The sequence below is a fragment of the Macaca nemestrina genome, chromosome 15, assembly GCF_043159975.1.
Source record: "Macaca nemestrina isolate mMacNem1 chromosome 15, mMacNem.hap1, whole genome shotgun sequence".
NCBI lineage: Eukaryota > Metazoa > Chordata > Mammalia > Primates > Cercopithecidae > Macaca > Macaca nemestrina.
In genome coordinates this window covers 32,095,012-32,117,093 of record NC_092139.1, presented here as the reverse complement: position 1 = coordinate 32,117,093, position 22,082 = coordinate 32,095,012, and the positions used below count along the sequence as shown (strand labels likewise).

General features: G+C 49.2%; 1 protein-coding gene across 7 annotated transcripts in view; it reads left to right on the top strand.

Annotated features, from left to right (window-relative positions):
* Window positions 1-22,082, top strand: part of LOC105496193 (DNA methyltransferase 3 beta) — a 48,880-nt gene that overhangs the window by 9,369 nt on the left and 17,429 nt on the right. For 4 of the 7 annotated variants that reach the window (XM_011766367.2, XM_011766372.2, XM_071079511.1 and 1 more), the window contains exons 2-8: window positions 9,665-9,812; window positions 10,690-10,751; window positions 14,552-14,653; window positions 16,494-16,619; window positions 17,438-17,659; window positions 18,551-18,709; window positions 21,779-21,886. In XM_011766367.2, coding sequence (XP_011764669.2) covers window positions 9,671-9,812; window positions 10,690-10,751; window positions 14,552-14,653; window positions 16,494-16,619; window positions 17,438-17,659; window positions 18,551-18,709; window positions 21,779-21,886 — 921 coding nt within the window. In that variant the 5' untranslated portion in view covers window positions 9,665-9,670. The remainder of the gene's footprint in view (window positions 1-9,664; window positions 9,813-10,689; window positions 10,752-14,551; window positions 14,654-16,493; window positions 16,620-17,437; window positions 17,660-18,550; window positions 18,710-21,778; window positions 21,887-22,082) is intronic. The other 3 variants (XM_011766376.2, XM_011766370.3, XM_071079512.1) reach the window with 1 other exon arrangement.

Sequence of the window (22,082 nt, the reverse complement as noted above, 5' to 3'; positions counted from 1 at the left end):
AAGGCTTGCAGGCTTGCTCTAGCAGTCTTAGTGATTAAAAATAGTAGCAATGGCCTAGAGCAGTGGCTCACACTTGTAATCCCCGCACTTTGGGAGGCTGAGGCGGGCGGATTGCCTGAGGTCGGGAGTTCAAGACCAGCCTGGCCAGCGTGGTGAAACCCCATCTCTACTAAAGATATAAAAATTAGCCGGGCGTGGTGGCATGCGCCTGTAATCCCAAGGAAGCTGAGGCAGGAGAATCGCTTGAACCCAGGAGGTGGAGGTTGCAGTGACCCGAGGTCATGCCATTGCACTCCAGCCTGGGCAACAGAACAAGACTCCATCTCAAAACAAAACAAAAAAAAAAAAAAAAAAAAAAAGAATGGCAAAGGATAAATACCAAACAGAAAACTGAGCCTCCAAACATACTACATATATATTGGAAGTTCAAATAAGAGGTAGAGTTGGGATGTATTCATAGGTGTCTGGCTCTACTTGTGGGCAAAAATAATTAGGTCCTTACCTCATACCATATACAAATAATCAAATAATTATGTTGATGAAACCTGAATGGACTAATTCAAATAAGTGTTTCTTAGGCGAGTTACGTGTTTTCTGATTATAAAAGTTACATAGGCTTGCCGGGCATGGTGGCTCGTGCCTGTAATCCTAGCACTTTGGGAGGCTGAGGCGGGTGGATCACCTGAGGTCGGGAATTCAAGACCAGCCTGACTAACATGGAGAAACCCCGTCTCTACTAAAAATGCAAAATTAACCAGGTGTGGTGGCTCATTCCTGTAATCCCAGCTACTATGGAGGTTGAGGCAGGAGAATCGCTTGAACCCGGGAGGTGGAGGTTGCAGTGAGTCGAGATTGCGCCATTGCACTCCAGCCTGGGAAACAAGAGCGAACCTGTCTCAAAAAAGAAAAAAGTTACATGGGCTTAAGGTAGTTACCCCAAACCTTCCTTCTGAGTATGAATTTTTAGAGTTAGAGAAGAAATGCTGGAGGTAAATGGCTTAAACATTAATAATTGATATTGTATTATGCAGGTTTTTTGTTTTCACTTTACATAACTTTGTCTAACAATAAGTACTGCACTCTTTGCCCCCTATTGTGGAAGTAGGTAATTTAGTTAACCAGTCCTCTTGACTGATTTGATTGCAGTGTTTGCTGTGACAAAGAGGACTGCAGCGACCCCCTTGCACAGAGGCCTGCTCGAGAGCTTTGAACTGGGTGGTTTCTGAGCAGTAGAATCCTGTGTAGCAGGATATAGATGTTAGGCATTTTAGATGACACAGTCAAGATTACTATCCCAAAGACTGAACCAGTATCCCTGCTGTGTGGGTGTTTAGGCTTAAGATGACTAAATACTGTGTAGATATGTAGACTCAAGATTTAAGACGTTCTTAGTTGAAGCCACAGGTGCAGCCCACTGTGAGGGACGGGCTAAGGTTGAGGGGGTCTCTTTCCAGAACATTGACCTCCTTTGCCCTCTTGGGAGGGGACAGAGGGTCCTAGGCTCTGATTTTGCCAAGGGGTAGGTGGCCACAGGTATTGGGCATGGCAGTGCCTAGGATTCTGCTCCTATGCTGCCCCTCATTCTCTGAATTACCATTGACCACTCCCTGGGGCTGCCACACCCTTCAAGGGGTTCTTGAAGTGGATATAGGGGAAGGGGCTGGGTGCTTGTGTTTTTTAGACTCTAAAGTTACTGTCATATCTTTTCAGATCTTTATGGTCCCAGGTTTTTTTTTTCCTGTTACTTATCTAAAAGGTAATGACATGATTTTATTCCAATGCACTGACAAACATCTGAGTGTATTTTGGTGTCATGAACAGCCTGCAGATAGCCACTTGTCTGGTTTTTCCCTGTTTGGACACACACTTTTTTTTTTTTGAGATGGAGCCTGTACTGTTGCCCAGGCTGGAGAGCAGTGACTCACTGCGACCTCCGCTTCCCGGGTTCAAGCGATTCTCCTGCCTCAGCCTCCCGAGTAACTGGGACTATAGGTGTGTGCCACTACGCCTGGTTAATTTTTTTGTATGTACACACTCTTCTGATAATTCTGCTTACTCTGCCAAGGGCCCAGCTTCTACTGTAGGATGACAATGGTACATGTACTCATGACCTAGAGGCATTGAGCAATTCCCCAAATGCATCCCGAATTGTGGAGGGTGATGGGGTGGATACTTCTTGATTGGCCTTGTGGGGTGGTGCTGGGGTGGGCAGCAAGATGGCACCTGAGAATAAGTGACTTCAGGTGTCATCTATGTAGGTGTCCTTGGTACCAACTTCCCAGTGAATCAGGTGGGTTACTTTATTTCACAGATTATAAAACTGGGGTTTGAGAAAAATATTGGGTTTTTTTTTTTTTTTTGAGAACAGGGCCTAGAGTGCATGGCGTGACGATAGCTTACCGCACCCTCAACCTCCGAGGCTTAGGTGATCGTTCCCCATCACCTTCTGAAGACCTGGGACTACAGGCCAGTAGCTAGGACGACAGGGGCATGCCAACACATTCAGCTAATTTAAAAAAATATTTTAATAGAGAAGAGGTCTTGCTGTGTTGCCCAGGCTGGCGTTCAACTCCTGAGCCCAAGCTGAAGCCTCGACCTTCTAAAGTGGTGGGATTACAGGCATGAGCCACTGTGCCCAACAGCGTTTTTTTTTTTTACTGCTTTCCTGTAAATCTGATGTTTTCTGGAATTTAGGGTAAGTTCCTTATCAGACAAAAACACAGTACTGGGACCTTGTGTTCTGTCATGTGTTCTGCTGCCACCGGTGTGGACAGCCTGTGTCTGGCCCCCTTTCCTTTGGATGTGCTGTCCCTGCTGCCTGGATCCTTCCCCCTCTCTACTTCACCTAGGTGTGGTGTCCCTCCCTCGGCTTAACTTTTACAGCCTACTTACTGCATTGTTTTATGGTGTCTTTTTTTTCTTTTTTTTTTTTTTGAGATGGAGTCTCGCTGTGTCACTCAGGCTGGAGTGCAGTGGCATGATCTCGCTTACTGCAAGCTCTGCCTCCTGGGTTCACGCCATTCTCCTGCCTCAGCCTCCCGAGTAGCTGGGACTACAGGTGTGTGCCACCACACCCAGCTAATTTTTTGTATTTTTTTTTTTTTTTCCCGCCACCTCGCCCGGCTAGTTTTTTATGTATTTTTAGTAGAGACAGGGTTTCACCGTGTTAGCCAGGATGGTCTCGATCTCCTGACCTCATGATCTGCCCGTCTCGGCCTCCCAAAGTGCTGGGATTACAGGCTTGAGCCACCGCGCCCGGCCAATTTTTTGTATTTTTAGTAGAGATGGGGTTTCACTGTGTTAGCAGGGATGGTCTCAATCTCCTGACCCTGTGATCCGCCCACCTTGGCCTCCCAAAGTGCTGGGATTACGGGCCTGAGCCACTGCACCCGGCCTTTTTTTTTCTTTTTTAGATTCAAGGAGTACATGTGCTTGTTTGTTGCATGGGTATATTACTTACTGGTGGGGACTGGGCTTCTGGTATATCCATTACCCAAATACTGAACGTTGTACCTGATAGGTGGTTTTTCAACCCTTGCTGCTTCCCATCCTCCCGTCTTTTTGGGGTCTCCCATGTCTTGTCTTGTCTTTTTTGTTTTCTTTGCTTTTTTCTTTTCTTTTTTGAAATGGAGTCTCCCCCTTGTTGCCCAGGCTGGAGTATAGTGGCACGATCTCAACGTCACTGCAACCTGCTCACTGCAATCTCCACCTCCCGGGTTCAAGTGATTCTTCTGCCCAGCCTCCTGAGTAGCTGGGATTACACGCGCCTGCCACCACGCCCAGCTAATTTTTTGTGTGTGTTTTTAGTAGAGACGGGGTTTCACCATGTTAATCAGGCTGGTCTTGAACTCCTGGCCTCAAGTGATCTGCCCGCCTCGGCCTCCCAAAGTGCTGGGATTACAGGCCATTCTCCTGCCTCAGCCTCTCCAAGTAGCTGGGACTACAGGTGCCCGCCATCACGCCCGGCTAATTTTTTATATTTTTAGTAGAGACAGGTTTTCATCGTGGTCTCGGTTTCCTGACCTCGTGATCTGCCTGCCTCGGCCTCCCAAAGTGCTGGGATTACAAGCATGAGCCACCGCGCCCGGCCTAATTTTTTTATTTTTAGTAGAGATGGGATTTCACCATGTTGGCCAGGCTGGTGTTGAACTCCTGACCTCAGGTGATCCACCCGCCTCAGCCTCCCAAAGTGCTGGGATTACAGGCTTGAGCTACCACACCTGGCCCTAGATTTCTCTAACATAGGCTGTGGAGGTGGAATTTTTATTTATTTTTTCTTTAAATTGATACTCTCCACTGAATGAAGGATTTTAGTTTTTAATTTTTTACTGCACCCCGGGGTTGGGGCAGATACCAAAGTGACCCCCCTTCCTGCATTGTGAGGTTTAATTAATGCAATTAACATTTACGAAGTGCTGTGAAACAGCTCTGCTGCTGGTGTCAGCCTGGAGGAAATGAGTGACATCAGTTCTCAGCATTATTGCTGGGTTGGGGCGAGTCCCTGAGCCTCCTCTTGAGTCTAATTGGGGGTGCCACCTACCCCTCTGTCTGCCACATTGCATTTGAGTACATCTGACCTGGTTCAGTCGGGGCACAGGCACCCTGCTGCACTAATGAGGAAGGCCCCTGGGGGAGAACCTTGTGGGTGGGCCCACCCAGTGCTGCTGCCCACCCCGAATCACACGCTGGACCCCAGCCTCTGGGAAAGGGTCAGAGTTCACCTCTCATCACAAGGTTAGGCAGCCACCTCCTGTGAAGGGAAACTCTCAGCTGGTGTATCATGTCCCAGCCACGAAGCTCCCTTCATCCCTGGAATGGGTGATGCATTGTTCCTAACTTCTGTAATTCTTGTCTGTCTCGGTTATGACAGTTCCAGGCACGTGCCTTGGACTGCCTGGGCATGAGATTTGGCACTGCCTCTTCTCTGTGTGACTTAACTCATCCGAGCCTGTTGAAGGCAGGGGGATAATAAGACCTGCCCCAGGATGGGGTGGGGGTTAAAAGAGGTGGCAGACAGGCTCGGTGCGGCAGCTTACACCTGTAATCCCAGGGTAAGGCGGGTGGATCACCTGAGGTCAGGAGTTTGAGACCAGCCTGGCCAACATGGCGAAACCCCGTCTCTACTGAAAATACAAAAATTAGCCAGGCATAGTGGTGCAAGCCTGTAATCCCAGCTACTCAGGAGGCTGAGGCGGGAGAATTGCTTGAACCGGGGAGGTGGAGGTTGCAGTGAGCTGAGATCACCCCACTGCACTCCAGCCCAGGTGACAGAGTGAGACTTGATCTTAAAAAAGAAAAGAAATAAAAATCCATGGTGGTAGAGACAGTGTTCAGCCTATAGTGAGTAGGGCCCTGGGAACTGTTAGCTACTTGATGTTACAGTGGCAGAGTGGGATGGCGCAGTTCTAAATCCAGCATGTCCGCCACTCTGGATAGGTCATGTTAGATAAAGCAGTTGGCTTGTGATGGGGGCCATGTTATCTGGAAATGCCAGCCTTGAATCATGAAGTCAGTGAGATACATAGAAAGAGGTGGGAGAGATTCGTATCCACCAGTACACACCTGATGCTAATTTAATTTCTCTTGTCCTGATTCTAAGAACATGTAGTTAAATTTGTATGTTATTTACCTTCCCTGTATATTGATCAAGGAGGTAGTATGTCAGTCTTTGTCTCGGGTTTCTCCGTCTGCAAAACAGGAATAACAGTACTCACCACATTTAAAGATTAAATGAGTTAAGATGGGTAAAGCCAAAACAGTGCCTGACAAATAGTAAGCACTGAAAAAAAGATGACCTTATTATTAGGGGGGATTCTTATGTATTTATGTATGTGGGAGGAAAGGCCTGGGAGAGAAGCTTTTATTCCTGGATTTTGAGCTGTGGGTGTTGAGGTCTGAGAAAGGAAGCAGGAGGTGTAGGGAGTCGGGAGGGCTTCCAGGCTAAGAGAACACAGCAGCACATGCCTCAAGGCTAGATTGTCTTGGCCTGCGTGTAGACTAACACGGGGTGGGGGAGGAACTGAGCTGGGCATCTTTTTTTTTTTTTTTTTTTTTTTTTTTTTTGAGACGGAGTCTGTTGCCGGGGCTGGAGGGCTGGAGTGCAGTGGCCAGATCTCAGCTCACTGCAAGCTTGGCCTCCCGGGTTTACGCCATTCTCCTGCCTCAGCCTCCCGAGTAGCTGGGACTACAGGCGCCCGCCACCTCGCCTGGCTAGTTTTTTGTATTTTTTAGTAGAGACAGGGTTTCACCGTGTTAGCCAGGATGGTCTCGATCTCCTGACCTCGTGATCCGCCTGTCTCGGCTTCCCAAAGTGCTGGGATTACAGGCTTGAGCCACCGTGCCCGGCTGAGCTGGGCATCTTTTAGTCACGGGTGCAGGTTCTGAAGTTGGTGTATGCTGTCTACACAGCTGTGGCTATAAGGCAATGAGGGTAGTTAATTTCACTACAAACGTAGGGTCGTGATAAAAACAGAAGGAATTTTAAATGAAATCACATTGAATTATGCAACGAGAAGAAAGTGTATTTAAGTGCTCAGCTTGCTCCTGGGGGGCACCCAGGTAGCTGGTGCCATTTATTGTGGGTTTTCTTCCTGGACTCTCTCTCCAGTACCCACAGGTCTTGTTCTAGGGGCTTGAGACTTTTCCTGAATGTTGAGATACGGGTTTTAGAAGGCGTGCTGCCCACACGTCGGGTAGGCTGGTGACTAGTTGGCACTGCTGAGGCCCTGGGGGAAGTCCCAGGGTGGTTAATCATTGTCAACCTGGGTCTGTCTAGGAGGTGAGACTCCTGTCTGGCTTCTTGTTGACCCAGTTAGGGGCTGTCTGAGGACTGGGTTTCAATGTTGCCTGTGAAACCCAGCACACATTAGAACCCTGGGTCCTGGATGAAGGCGAAGGAGGTCACATCCTTTAGTCCAGGCCTCTGGTTTGCCACCAGCTCCTGGCCACAAACAAACCCTGTGTGTCTTCCCCCCAGAGCACTTTGGGGTGGTGGACCCTCCTGGAGACACCAGGTACACCAGGGAGCCCCACCTCCTACTCTATGCCAGGCCCACTAGGTTACTTAGTTGGCTGGTTTGGCCTGAGGTGAAATGCTTGAAAGTAATGATTATTCTGAAAGGATACTCCAGCAGCTTCCCTGGGATTCTGGTCGCTTCATCTCGTAGGAACTGGCCATAGGTCAGCCAGCCTGTTCTTCCGGGTCAGGGCTTGGGAGAAAAAGGGCTGAGAAGCAGCTGATTGGTCTGACTCAGGCATATCCCCTGTCCTTGGGGGTTGGGGGAAATTCCTTGACATGTGCTGGCACACATCCTGGATCATGTGAGACACAGAAAGCCTATGTGCTGTGTTTCAGCACACATGTTTATAATCTGAACAATGCTGCTTTAATATGCATATTAATCACCCAGGCATGACTTGTGTGTGTTAAAATGTCTTGTGAAAATCCTGCTTCAGGCTGGGCGCAGTGGCTCATGCCCGTAATCCCAGCACTTTGGGAGGCTGAGGTGGGCAGATCGCGAGGACAAGAGATCGAGACCATCCTGGCCAACATGGTGAAACCCCGTCTCTACTAAAAATACAAAAATTAGCTGGGTGTGGTGGCTCATGCCTGTAATCCCAGCTACTCAGGAGGCTGAGGCAGGAGAATCGCTTGAACTCTCAACAGAGGTTGCAGTGAGCCGAGATTGCACCACTGCACTCCAGCCTGGCGACAGGGAGACTCCGTCTCAAAAAAAAAAAAAAAGAAAATCCTGCTTCAGGACATCTAGCTTAGTGCCTGAGATTTCTTCAGCAGCTCCCAGTTCCAACAGTTATTCCGACCAGCTCTCAGGTGATGGTACTGTAGCCTGTGTGGCTTCTGGGCCACATGGGGAGTAGCAGCGGAGGTCCAGTTGCCCCATGCAATGGGCAGGTGCACCCACCACAAATTGCACCTCTGCCGCCACTGGGCACATCAGACTGGGCTCCACGGCGCCCCCTGGTGGGCAGTGCCAGTGGCGCCAGTGCAGCTCGGAGCCAGCAATACAAGGTGTGGCTTCTAGAAGGTACCCTGGTTTGAGATGCCGAGGTAGGAGGATCCCATGAGGCCAGGAGTTTGAGGCCAGCCTGGGCAATGTAGCCAGGCTCTGTTTCTACAGAAAATTAGCCGCACATGGTGGCACACACCTGTGGGCCCAGCTGGAGGATCACTCAAGCCCTGGGAGTTCTAGCCTGCAGGGAGCCGTGATCACACCACTGCACTCCAGCCTGGGTGACTGAGTGAGACCCTGTCTCTAAGATGGATGGATGGATGGATGGATGGATGGATGGATGGATAGAAGATAAACTGCGAGGCTAGCACGGGTTGTCTGGCAGGCGCTGGTATGTCTCCACGATGGAGCCCAGAGGCTGGGAGACCCCGTGCATATGGGCAGCAGCTTTTTGGGGAAGCTTTTCCCAGGCACGGTTCCAGGACACAAGGGTGTGGTGTGAGTGTCCTGGAGCTGTTTGTGGCTCAGGGATGGGGGCCTGGAGGTCTCATATTGTCCCTAGGCTTTTGTAATATTTTTGCCAACCAAAGATGGAACAAACAGCAAAGGCAAGTGACTTGGAAAACTCGGTTTCAGATGGCATTTGTGCACTGGAGTTTTTTACTTGTTCTCTATCCTGGCCCCACCTCTTAGATGGGCTATATGACCTTGGAGAATAACCTAGTCTGTGTGTCAGTTTTCTTTTTCTAGAAGGTGAGCTCCCCAGTCTCCCTAGAGGGAGATACATACAGGTTCTTGCATCCAACAAAATCTGTGTGCCCACAACGTTGCAGGCAATGGGCCAGCCCAGAGGTCACACACCCTGCCAACCCATCAGTGTGGCCCTGGCCCTATGTGTTAGCTGATTTACCTGACCAGGAGGGGCAGCAGTGGGGAGGCCGAGTCCCAGAGGTGAGGGTGAACCTGCAACGGATCTGGGGAGTCCCCCTCCAGTTAACTCCCCCCAGGCTTTCTGCCTGTGCCTCCTTCATCCTTCCCTCCTTGGGAACTTGGGACTCTGAGCCCCAGCTGGTGAGGGAGTAAGGGAGTGAGCGACAGGCCGGCAGACCAATGGGCCCTGGAGGATGGGGTGAGGCGGGGCTTGTGCTGCCATGGAGAGGAGAGAAGCGGTTCTGTGGGGGAGGAGGGGGTGGGTGGGAAGAGGACCTGGAGATTGAGGGGAAGGGAGAGAGCAAACAAAGGGGTCAGGAGGGAAAATAATGCACTGGCTTCCTGAGCCCCTGCAGAGGCTGAGCAGGGAGAGGGGGCCAGGGCCAGAGGGGACAGAGGCTGGCGGCAGACAGGCCGGGGCAGGCAGGTCCTAAATGGCATTGTTTGAAGGGGCTGGCTAATTGCACAGAGCAGTCTGAGCCTAAGACCCCAGCCCTGGCCCCCGCCTCTGTCCTGGGTGCTGGCGTCTGAGCCTTCGGGACAACCTGTCCACATGGAACCAAGTCCTGAGCCTCCGAGCTTGGTGAGGGGGAGGCTATGGGGGGCAGCCTGGGTGGGGTGCTTGGGGAAGAGCATCACCCTAAGAATGCATCCTGGGGCCTTGGCCTGGGAACATAGAGCCCATGGTGGGGCGTCTGGGGGAACACTGCCCCTCTCGTGTCCCTGCTTCCCTTCCACCCCACCCGTTCTGGCTTCTCCCACAGGAAAGCATGAAGGGAGACACCAGGCATCTCAACGGAGAGGAGGACGCCGGCGGGAGGGAAGACTCGATCCTCGTCAATGGGGCCTGCAGCGACCAGTCCTCCGACTCGCCCCCGATCCTGGAGGCCATCCGCACCCCGGAGATCAGAGGTGGCTGGGCAGTGGGGACTGGGGTGGTGTCAGGCGCTGACACATTGAGCGGTCACTGCAGACCACTGGAGGCTTTGGGGAGAGTCTCTGACAACCTCCACCACAATTCCCTGGGAGGGAAGAGAGCTCCAGCAAGGAGGGATGCAGGGCTGAGCCCTTCACGCCTGCCCGCAGCCCTTGGCCTCTCCTTTGAGACTGTCATCTCAACTGGGACTCTGAGCGTGACACAGGGTTGATGGTTCCCTGTTCTCCGCCAGTCATGACAGCATGGGCCCTCGGAGAGCTCTTCTGCAGTGGGACCCTCTCCCCACTCAGAGGTGGGCTGGGGTTGGGAGGGGAGGTCTGGAGTGTGCTTCCTTTCCACCCTGCCCTGAGCAGCTCCAGCCAGCTCACTTGGGATTCCGCCCCAGCTGGGCTGGAAAGCCCTGCATTGTCCTCTCAGCTGTGCCATCCCATGGAACTTCCTGCGGGCGTGAAAGGGTTCTATTTCTGCATTGTTCCCCACAATAGCCACACTCGACATGGGAGCACTTGAGAAGTGGCTGACACGGCAGGCAGTGAATTGTTCCTGGAAATGTAGTTAGTGGTCCCTGGATGGGCAGCACCCTGCTGGAAGGAATCGGAGGGCTCCCCTTCTTGGTAACTTCAGTGTTGTTTTGGGTCCTGTCACGTGCCTGGCCCAGGGCTCTGTTGTCTTAGGAATAAAATCAGTGGAGAAGATGAACGATACTGAGGGACTGAGAGCAAACCCCTGTGGCTGACAATAGTGTAGGGGAGATCCCAGGCCACGCCACGGAGAGCAGCCCGTATCAGCAAGGCCGTTCCCTGGGCTGGTGCCTGCCCCCTCAAAACAGACTCCTGGCTGTTTCCTCTACAGGCCGAAGATCAAGCTCGCGACTCTCCAAGAGGGAGGTGTCCAGTCTGCTAAGCTACACGCAGGTATGGTCTCCGCTCTCCCTTTTTCAGGGCTCAGTGACGTTGTCGTTGGCTTTCATCACATGGGCAACCTGAGGCCCATAAAAACTGGCATCTGCAAATGCATGGAGGGTTGTCGAGCTAGATGCTTTCTGCATATATTTGGCATTGTTTTTTCAATCTGGACTATCAGTTACATTGAGAAATCTCTCATATGGTAGTCCCCTCTTATTTGTCATTTTACTTTCCACGATTTCAGTTGCTTGCAGTCAGCTGCCGTCGGAAAGTCTTAAATGGAAAATATTAAATGGTAAATCCCAGAAATAAGCAATTTATACATTTTAAATTGAGTGCCATTCTGGTAGCATGATGGAATCTCGCACTGTCCTGCTCTGTCCTGCCCAGGATCAGTCCTGTCTTTGTCCAACATCATGATGCTTAGGTGCCACCTGCCCGTTAGTCACTAGTAGCCATCTCCGTGATCAGATCAGTGGCAGTATCACAGTGCTTGTGTTCAAGTAATGCTTGTTTTACTCAATAATGGCCCCAAAGTGCAGGAGTGATGATGCTGGCAATTCAGTTATGCCAAAGAGAAGCCACGAAGTGTTTCCTTTCAGTGAAAAAGTGAAAGTTCTCAATAAGGAAAGACGTCATATGCTGAAGTTGTTAGATCATGGTAAGAACAAATCTTCCAGCCGTGAAATGAAGAAGAAGGAAAAATAAATTCATGCTAGTTTTACTGTTGCACCTCAAACTGCAAAAGTTAGAGCCATGTTGTGTGATAAGTGTGTAGCTAAGATGGGAAAGGCATTAAGTTTGTAGGTGGAAGACATGAACAGAAATGTGTTCTGATTGACAGCAGTGCTTTGTGCCAGGAAGCATTGAGCTGATAGATAGCAAGGCATCTCCTGACACCAAACCATTTACTTCAAGTAAGGGATGGTTACATAGATTCAAGAATAGGTTTCTACTGAAAACTATAAAAATGACTGGGGAGGCTGCATTTGCCAATGAAAAAGCTGCTGCTACATTTTCAGAAGAGTTGAAGTTGATTGAGAAAGGAAACCATCCAAAACTGCAGTGAAACCAGACGCCTCCAGAAGATGATGTCTGATATAACCTACATTCATAAAAGTGCAGAGGAGGGAAGACACCAGGTCATAAACCGTGGAAGGACAGATAAACCCTGAATAGAGTACGAGAGAGAAACCACATTCATATGGCTTTTATTAACAGTATATTGTAATTGCTCTATTTTATTATTGTTAATCTGTGCCTAATTTATAAATTAAACTTGGCCGGGCGCGGTGGCTCAAGCCTGTAATCCCAGCACTTTGGGAGGCCGAGACGGGCGGATCACGAGGTCAGGAGATCGAGACCATCCTGGCTAACACAGTGAAACCCCGTCTCTACTAAAAATACAAAAAAATCTAGCCGGGCGAGGTGGCGGGTGCCTGTAGTCCCAGCTACTCGGGAGGCTGAGGCCGGAGAATGGCGTAAACCCGGGAGGCGGAGCTTGCAGTGAGCTGAGATCCGGCCACTGCACTCCAGCCTGGGCGGCAGAGCGAGACTCCGTCTCAAAAAAAAAAAAAAAAAAAAAAAAAATTAAATAAATAAATAAATTAAACTTTATCCTAGGTATGTAGATATAGACAAAAACACAGCACATATAGGGTTCCATGTTCCAAGGTGTCAGGCAGCCATGGGGGGGTCTTGAATGTATCCTCCCTGGATAAGGGGAGACTACTGTATAGCAAACTGTCCTTTTTTTTTTTTTTTTTTTTTTTGAGACAGAGTCTCGCTCTGTCGCCCAAGCTGGAGTGCAGTGGCCGGATCTCAGCTCACTGCAAGCTCCGCCTCCCGGGTTCACGCCATTCTCCTGCCTCAGCCTCCCAAGTAGCTGAGACTACAGGCGCCCACCACTTCGCCCGGCTAGTTTTTTGTATTTTTTAGTAGAAACGGGGTTTCACCGTGTTAGTCAGGATGGTCTCGATCTCCTGACCTCGTGATCCACCCGTCTCGGCCTCCCAAAGTGCTGGGATTACAGGCTTGAGCCACCGCGCCTGGCCAGCAAACTGTCTTTTTATTCCTGGAATGAGTCCAACTTGGTCATGGTGCATTTTGAAGTTGATTTTATTCGTGTATTCATGAATGAAATGGGTATAGGATTTTTTTTTTATTCATTTATTTTTGTTGCACTCCAGTCTGTTGCCCGGGCTGGAGTGCAGTGGCATGATCTCTGCTCACTGCAACCTCCCGCCTCCCAGGCTCAAGGGATTCCCCTGCCTCAGGCTTCTGAGTAGCTGGGACTACAGGCAGTGTACCACCATACCCAGCCAATTTTTTTCTATTTTTAGTAGAGACGGGGTTTCACCATGTTGACCAGGTTGGTCTCGAACTCCTGGCCTCAAGTGATCCACCTGTCCCTACCTCCCAAAGTGCTGGGATTACAAGTGTGAGCCACCGCACCCGGCCGATTTTATTTCTTTAAATCTATCTGTAGTTTTGATGTCAGGATTATGTGGGCTCTAGGAATTTTTTTACAAGCTGGAAAAAAACTTGTCTAAGCTTATTTTAATGAATTTCAAACAATTATATCTTTTAAGACTTGCTACATTATCAAGCTTTCTACTTCATTTACTTTTTCAAGATTGGATCTTTCCCATCATGTTTTGTGTTCCTTCCTTTACTGACACCGTCTGTTTCCTAATTATTCGTAGTAGAGTTTATCAGTTGGGTTGGTTTTGCTCAGAGCCAGTGTCAGTCAAAAAAGTCCTGAGCAATGAAAACTCACCCTCAGCTTCCATTCTCAGTGGTGGCCAACCTACTGAGGGGACTGAGAAGGTGAGGAATCCAAGCCCTGGGAGGAGTTAGGGCAGCTGCAGGATCAGAGGCTCAGCACTGCTGTTTTGTTTCTGATAGCTAGTTACCAGTAACAGTAGGGAAATCTCTTGGCCACACATTTCTTTTTGTTTGTTTGTTTTGTTTTGTTTTGAGACAGAGTCTCACTGGAGTGCAATGTCACGATCTTGGCTCGCTGCAACCTCCACCTCCCAGGTTTAAGCGATTCTCCTGCCTCAGCCTCCTGAGTATGAGTAGTATGAGCAGCTGGAATTACAGGCACACGCCACCATGCCCTGCTAATTTTTCTATCTTTAGTGGAGACAGGGTTTCGCTATATTGGCCAGGCTGGTCTTGAACTCCTGACCTCAGGTGATCCACCCGTCTCGGCCTCCCAAAGTGCTGGGATTACACGCCCGGCCTAATTTTTGTGTTCTTAGTAGAGACGGGGTTTCACCATCTTGGCCAGACTGGTCTCAAACTTCTGACCTCAGGTGACCTCAGTCTGCCCCAGCCTCCCAAAGTGTTGGGATTATAGGTATGAGCCACCACACTTGGCATATTATTTGAATCTTGATGTAACCCTGTTGTGCTGTGAGGGAAGTACTGTTATTCCAATTTTAAAATGAGAGAAATGGACTCAAAGCCACATAGTTGGTGAGGGAAGGCAAGTGCTTAGCACTCCAGCCAGACCTAGCTGCTCACTGCTTCAGCGTTTGTGTTTGGCTTATGTTGGGTTTTGGTGTGAGGTGTGAGACCTACACGAGGAAGCCTTGATGGCATGGTGCAGGTTTCATGGCATTGCTTCCGGGGCATCTCTCGTGGTTGGCCTGTGTCTGCACCCATATGCGGTGTGTTGTGATAAGTGACCCGGTCTCCCTGCGAGACACAGGCGGTCAGTCTTGCATATTGCAGTTGCCTTGTTTCTTTGACTTGCTGATACCCTGGGGCCTTCTTCATGTTCATCGTGTTTCCTTATACAGGACTTGACAGGCGATGGCGACGGGGAAGATGGGGATGGCTCTGACACCCCAGTGATGCCAAAGCTCTTCCGGGAAACCAGGACTCGGTCAGAAAGCCCAGCTGTAAGTAGTCACACCCTGAGCCAAACTCTCGTAGCCACCAGTTGACATAGCATAACAAAAGTATCTTCCATCTCCTTAAGGGAGCTTTTAAGAGAGAAAGTGGCAACCAAATGTTTTGAAACTAGAAAATATAGCCAGGCGTGCCTGTAATCCCAGCACTTTGGGAGGCCAAGGCGGGCGGATCACGAGGTCAGAAGATCAAGACCATCCTGGCTCTACTAAAAACATAAAAAATCAGCCGAGCATGGTGGCAGGCGCCTGTATAGTCCCAGGAAACTGGGAGGCGGAGCTTGTAGTGAGCTGAGGAAAAAAAAAAAAAAGAAACTAGAAAATATAGGCAAGGCTCTGGGACTGTTGTTGGAAAGTTTTCTTTTTTCTTTTTCTTTTTTTTTTTTCTTCTTTTTTTTAAGATAGAGTCTCGCTCTGTTGCTCAGGCTGGAGTGAGATGGCGTGATCTTAGCTCACTGCAACCTCTGCCTCCTGGGTTCAAGCGATTCTCCTGCCTCAGTCTCCCAAGTAGCTGGGATTACAGGCACCTACCACCGTGCCTGGCTGATTTTTCTATTTTTAGTAGAGATGAAGTTTCACCATGTTGGCCAGGCTAGTCTCGAACTCTTGACCTCAGGTGATCCACCCACCTTGGCCTCCCAAAGTGCTGAGATTTCGAGCATGAGCCACTGTGCCCAGCCGGAAGGTTTTCAGTATGTGCCATTTCTTTCAGGTGGTTTTTAAGTTCTTTCTTGTAACACTCTTGGAGGTGCCCAAGAGTGATAAGAGTTTTCAGGGTGGACAGCTCAGCTGCTAATGACCTAGGGAGTCCACCACTTTTGTGGGTGGATTTTGTGGCTCAAAGTTTTGAGGTCTGGCAATGGGAAGGCAGTTATTGCTTATGGTCACCTAACCCTTTAGAGACCAGACTGACAGTTACCATCCCAGGTGTGGGTTACAGTCTTCCTTCCCAGGATATGGGCTGTATCATCCCCTTTGTGGAGATGAGAGAAGATTCCAGCAACTAACTCGAGGTTAAACATCAACTCTTCTATGCAGAATTTGAACACAGGTTCTGCAACAACCAAATTCATGCCATTTTTGACAATGAACATAGTGCCTAAGGAATTCTCTTCCATCTTGATGATCTGGTGCCTTCCTGAACCCAGTAATTGGCTTTATGCTTCTTTGACATAAAAGTTTTAGAGTGAACATGAATTTTTCTTTCTTTCTGTTTTTTTCTTTTTTTTCTTTTTTTGAGCTGCAGTCTCACTATTACCCAGGCTGGAGTGCAGTGATATGATATCAGCTCACTGCAGCCTCCACCTCCCTGGTCCAAGTGATTCTCCTGCCTCAGTCTCCTGAGTAACTGTGACTACAGGCACTCACAACCACGCCTGGCTAATTTTTGTATTTTCAGTAGAGATGAGGTTTCACCATTTTATCCAGGATGATCTCCAATTTCTGACCTCAAGTGATCTGCCTGCCTTGGCCTCCCAAAGTGCTGGGATTACAGGCGTGAGCCACTGCGCTTGGCCAGATTTTTATTTTTCAATCCCAATTGGCAGGTGCCATTTCAGGTGGCCAAGTCTGTCTGCTGTGACAGGCAGAGCAGGACCTGTTGGGAATTGTCAGGCAGCCTAGCTGGCCACCCTACCACCTCTATTCTAAGAACTGGGGAATTCTGGCTGGACTCAGTCCAGAGTCCCTCCTTATCACCTTTTCATTTCCAGTTGTCCTGAAGCTGGCTACCAGGTCTCCTTGGCCACCTCAAGGCCTAATCCTCCTGGCCCCACCAGACCCCAAGCCTCCAGTCACCTAAGGCCCAGTGCATGTCCTCTCTTGCTTCCAGGTCCGAACTCGAAATAACAACAGTGTCTCCAGCCGGGAGAGGCACAGGCCTTCCCCACGTTCCACCCGAGGCCGGCAGGGCCGCAACCATGTGGACGAGTCTCCCGTGGAGTTCCCGGCTACCAGGGTTGGTTCCCCAGATGCCCAGACCCCTGCCCCCAGTCTCTAACTGGGAGATATGCCTCACTCACTGCACTACTGTCTGTGGCTGGTGGATAATCTGTGTCCTTTTTTTGCACTGCTTTTCAGGTTCTTGCTTTTTCTTTTCTCTCCTGGGTAAGCTTCCCGTAAGCCTGTTGGCTTCTCTCCTGGTCTGATCTCAGATGCACTGACCTCACTTACTGCACTACTGTCTGTGACTGGTGGATAATCTGTGTCCTTTTTTCACACTGCTTTTCAGGTTCTTGCTTTTTCTTTTCTTTCCTGGGTAAGCTTCCTGTAAGCCTGTTGGCTTCTCTCCTGATCTGATCTCAGATGACCCTCTGTTGGGAATGGAAGTTTTCCCTGTTGACTTGATTCTTTCTCTAACTTGGAAACAAGGTAGAAACCACTGACTTCCAGGACTGTCTTCTCCCTAATGTCTTCACCTGTCTTGAGGCAACCCTAGGGGGTATGGCAACACTTCACTCTCGTTGTAAGAATAGTCACATGCACAGTAAACACTCAAAGAAGCCAGTGACCTGCTCCGAGCTTGGCTCTAAGAGTCCCTCGTCATTACCCATCATTTGTGCCTTCGTCATCTTTCTGTCTCTGTCGCTGGGACAGTTATAATGACCTTCTCCCACCTCTTAAGGGATACATGTTCCTGGAAAAGTTTCTGCAGCAGTCTCTGTTCTCTTTAACTTCGGTCTTTCCTCTTTCTTTTTGCCTAGGAGGCATATGGGGGTGCCGTTGGTCCCCAACATCCTTTGCTGTGGCCCAAACTATGTGTCCTTCTGTCCACAGTCCCTGAGACGGCGGGCAACAGCATCGGCAGGAACGCCATGGCCGTCCCCTGCCAGCTCTTACCTTACCATCGACCTCACAGATGACACAGAGGACACACGTGTGATGCCCCAGAGCAGCAGTACCCCCTATGCCCGCCTAGCCCATGACAGCCAGCAGGAGGGCATGGAGTCCCCGCAGGTGGAGGCAGACAGTGGAGATGGAGACAGTTCAGAGTATCAGGTATGGCCGAGAGGGGCTCTTGCCCAGGGTGACTGAACATGGGGAAAAACCAGTTACCTGCTACTGTTGGTAACATAGAGTGACAATAGTTGTTAGAATTTTTGTAATTGTAATAATTGACATGTTTGAATTCTGAATATCTTCCATATGCACCACAGTCCTTTCTTTACCTTAATCCTCTCCCAGACATAAGTCAAATGCCAGTATTTACCACGTGAATACTGTGATTTTTCTCAACATGACATTTATATAAGGACTGCAACTGCATGCGTAATACATATTGTGATTCTGTTCATCAGATTGTACATACTGTATATATTGTACATATTATACCTTTTTCTTCTATTAAGAACTACAGTTGCCTGAGGTTCATGTCTGTATAATAAATCCAGTGGTCTGGATCATAGCTTAATTAACCAATTGAGGTTGTTTATGCTTTTATTCAAGCATTGCTACATGAAGACTACTTACACATGTATGTATTTATGTGTTAGGATCCCTTTTTTCTATGTCCATTCCTACATTTTACCTTGTATAGAAGGGATCTCACTATGGGGCCCAGGCTACTCTCAAACTCCTGGCCTCAAGCGATCCTCCTATCTCAGCCTCCTTAGTAGCTAGGACTACAGGCATGCACCACAAAGCCCAGTTACTTTATAAATTCTTTTGTGGAAATGGAGTCTTGCTATGTTGCCTGGGCTAGTCTCCAACTCCTGGCCTCAAGCGATCCTCCCGCCTCGGTCTCCCAAAGTACTGAGAATTACAGGCATGAGCCACAGTGTCTGGCTACATCTTGTATTTTATGGCAAGCTTTTTGTTGCCCTCAGAGACAGTGGAGTGGACAGGATGGCCTCTCCTCACTGGGATTTCTTCATGTGGCTTTTATTCCAGGATGGGAAGGAGTTTGGAATAGGGGACCTCGTGTGGGGAAAGATCAAGGGCTTCTCCTGGTGGCCTGCCATGGTGGTGTCTTGGAAGGCCACCTCTAAGCGACAGGCTATGTCTGGCATGCGGTGGGTCCAGTGGTTTGGCGATGGCAAGTTTTCCGAGGTGAGTCCGGGGAAGGGCAAGGGGCTTTGCAGGCCTGAGGCTGTGCCTTCCTTCCTTCCTTTGAAGACAAAGGCCTGGGATTGCCTTCTGCAGATGCACGAGCCTGTGTCTTCACACTGTCTGGGAGGAAGGACAAAACTTCCTGTGTTAACCAGCTACAGCAGATTTTTAGTGTCTTATGGGTCTACTTATACAGGGGACAAAAGTGCTAGAAAGTTCTGGATCCATGGGCAGTTGATTTTATGTTATTTCTTACATTTACCTTTTGGGGGCAGAACCACCAGTGCGGACTCCGAGGGGCCAGGAGTGGCCATGTGAGCAGGTACCCGAAAGTGTTCAGTGGAGAAGCCTGGAAGAGACCAGAGGCATGGCCATGGCCTCTTGTCATTTAGCCATGGGGAGAGAAAGGCATCCTTAGGTGGCCTGCAGTTGGGTTTAGGGTCACCTGGTGTCAGTTATGAAAAGGGTTTTTAGTAGAATTGGTTATTTCAGAGTCTCTTCATGATTGATATTAGCCATTTAAAATCTTTCTTGGTAATTAAATTTATCTGGGGAAGAACTATGTTGGGCATAACTAGGCTGTTTTGATTTTTACACTCTTTCAACAAAGATTTTTTTTTTTTTTGGGGGGATGGAGTCTTGCTCCGTTGCCCAGGCTGGAGTGCAGTGGTGTGATCTTGGCTCATTGCAACCTCCGCCTCCCAGGTTCAAACAATTCTCCTACCTCAGCCTCCTGAGTAGCTGGGGTTACAGGCACCCGCCACCATGCCCTGCTAATATTTACATTTTTAGTAGAGACTGGGTTTCACCATGTTGGCCAGGGTGGTCTCCAACTCCTGACCTCAGATGATCCATCCGCCTCAGCCTCCTGTGCTGGGATTACAGGCGGAAGCCACCACGCCTGGCCTCAACAAAGATTTTAATCAGACAGAACTTTCCTGTGATGGTCTCTTAGAAGTAAATATTAGTCCCACCCTCAGAGCCCTGAGAGAGGCTAAGTTAGGTGCCTAAGGTCATTGGGCAAGTTGGAGTTGCAGCACCAGCAAGCCAGGCAGGATTGAAGGAAGGACTGTACCTTAATCCTCTCCCAGACATAAGTCAAATGCCACTATTTACCACGTGAATATTGTGATGTTTTTCAACATGACATTTATATGAGGACTGCAACTGCATATGTAATACATATTGTGATTCTGTTCATCAGAGTGCATGTATAGCCTCAAGCAGAGATTCTGTTTTTCCCACAAATTGAGCGACCAGGGGCCATTTGCCATGAGTGAATTCAAGTTTCCCAAGGGTTACAATAATATATTGGGTCTGGAGTCTCCCTTGTAGAAGAGACTCTGCATGCAGTTGGCTGCTGTGACCAGCAGAGGGAGCAGAAGGACAAGTCCTGGGCCCATGCTGGCAGTGAGGCAGCTACTTCCAGGGATGGGAGAGCAGTAACTTCTGTCAAGTGAAGGAAGATGGATTGTTTGCAATTGCTTTGCCCCATTGAGACATAAAACGCACTTTGCAAGACAGAGTCTGAGGCTAATACAATGCAGTGTGGGGCTGTCAGCATTAGGGGATGAGATGACAATATGGGACCTGGCTCTGGCCTGGGCGAGTGCCTGCTCAGCATGCGTGCGCTGTTTGGGTTGCATTGGAGCCATTGGGCGCTGGAACCAGCACTTGTGTTGGAGCGGTTTTTTTTAACCCTACCAGAGCCCCCGGGTATTTTCTCCCGGGTGGTGGTCACACGCCCACATAAAATGGAGGTTTGCATGAGTGTGAGCACTCTCTGTGGAGAATAGAACATTCCCTGTGTCTTTCAGTTCTTTTTTTTTTAAGACATGAGGTCCTCACTGTCACTCAGGCTGCAGTGCAGTGGCACTGTCATGGCTCATTGCAGCCTCAGTCACCTGGGCTCAAGCAATCCTTCCTTAGAGCAGCTGAGACTGCAGGTGCACACCACTGTGGTTCTTAAAATTTTTTGTAAAGATGGGGTCTTGCTCTGTTGTCCAGGCTAGTTGAACTCCTGGGCTCAAGCGATCCTTCCAACTCCCACTCCCAGAGTGCTGGGAATATAGGCCTGAGCCACTACGTCTGGCCTTTCAGTTCTGATTAGCATCCCTGAATAGCCATTTTCTCTCTCACTGGCAACTCAGTCATTTCATGCTTGGTCTGGGGACTTGGTACATCAGGAGACTTGTGGAATATGGATTAAATCACAAGAACTAAAGTTAAATAATCACAATAAGTGAAAGGTGCTAACTGTGTCAAGCACTGTTTTCTAAACACATTCATTAGGTGAACTCATTTTATTTTATTTATTTTTTTATTTTTTTTGAGACGGAGTCTCGCTCTGTCGCCCAGGCTGGAGTGCAGTGGCCGGATCTCAGCTCATGCAAGCTCCGCCTCCCGGGTTTACACCATTCTCCTGCCTCAGCCTCCTGAGTAGCTGGGACTACAGGCGCCCGCCACCTCGCCTGGCTAGTTTTTTGTATTTTTTTTTTTTTTTTTAGTAGAGACGGAGTTTCACCGTATTAGCCAGGATGGTCTCCATCTCCTGACCTCGTGATCCGCCCATCTTGGCCTCCCAAAGTGCTGGGATTACAGGCTTGAGCCACCGCGCCCAGCTTTTGAACTCATTTTAATAAAAGGGTAAAGAGTAAACAATTACTATGCTTAGGAAAGAAGGAATATGTACAAACCCCTGATGCCGGAGCATCCACAGAGAATATTAGGACTGAGCCTCAGGGTTCCACACCAGGGACACTTGCTTGTAAAATGGATACAAACACAGGGTTCGCCTCATTGCCTTCATTCAGAGTATCCTCCTTTTCCACAGTGGGAGTGTCGTAACTAACAAGTTTCTGGGTATCTGTGTGTTGAGACTCTGTCATTTCTAGTTTTCTGCTTTTTCCTTTCCTTCCTTTTAAATGGATATCTGTGGACTTGATCCCCAGGAATGGGTTCTTGGTTAAAGTGTATGAAAATCTTCTGCATCTGATGGACAACATTGTGATAGACATGGCACCTGGGACACACCTGTAGGTGGATGTTGATGATGTCTTTCTCTTTTAGGTCTCTGCAGACAAACTGGTGGCACTGGGGCTGTTCAGCCAGCACTTTAATTTGGCCACCTTCAATAAGCTCGTCTCCTATCGAAAAGCCATGTACCATGCTCTGGAGGTAACATGGGATGAGGGAATGAGGGCTAGGCCCTGAGAGCAGGGATGAAGGAAGAGACCCACGGAAACCTAGCTCAGTGTTGCCAAGGGTGGTTTGGAGGGGACAGGTTGGCCAGGGAGGAGGTAAATGCCAACATAACATGATGGCCACCGGATTGGGCCATCCAACAAAGGAATCTGAGACATCCCAGCTGCCA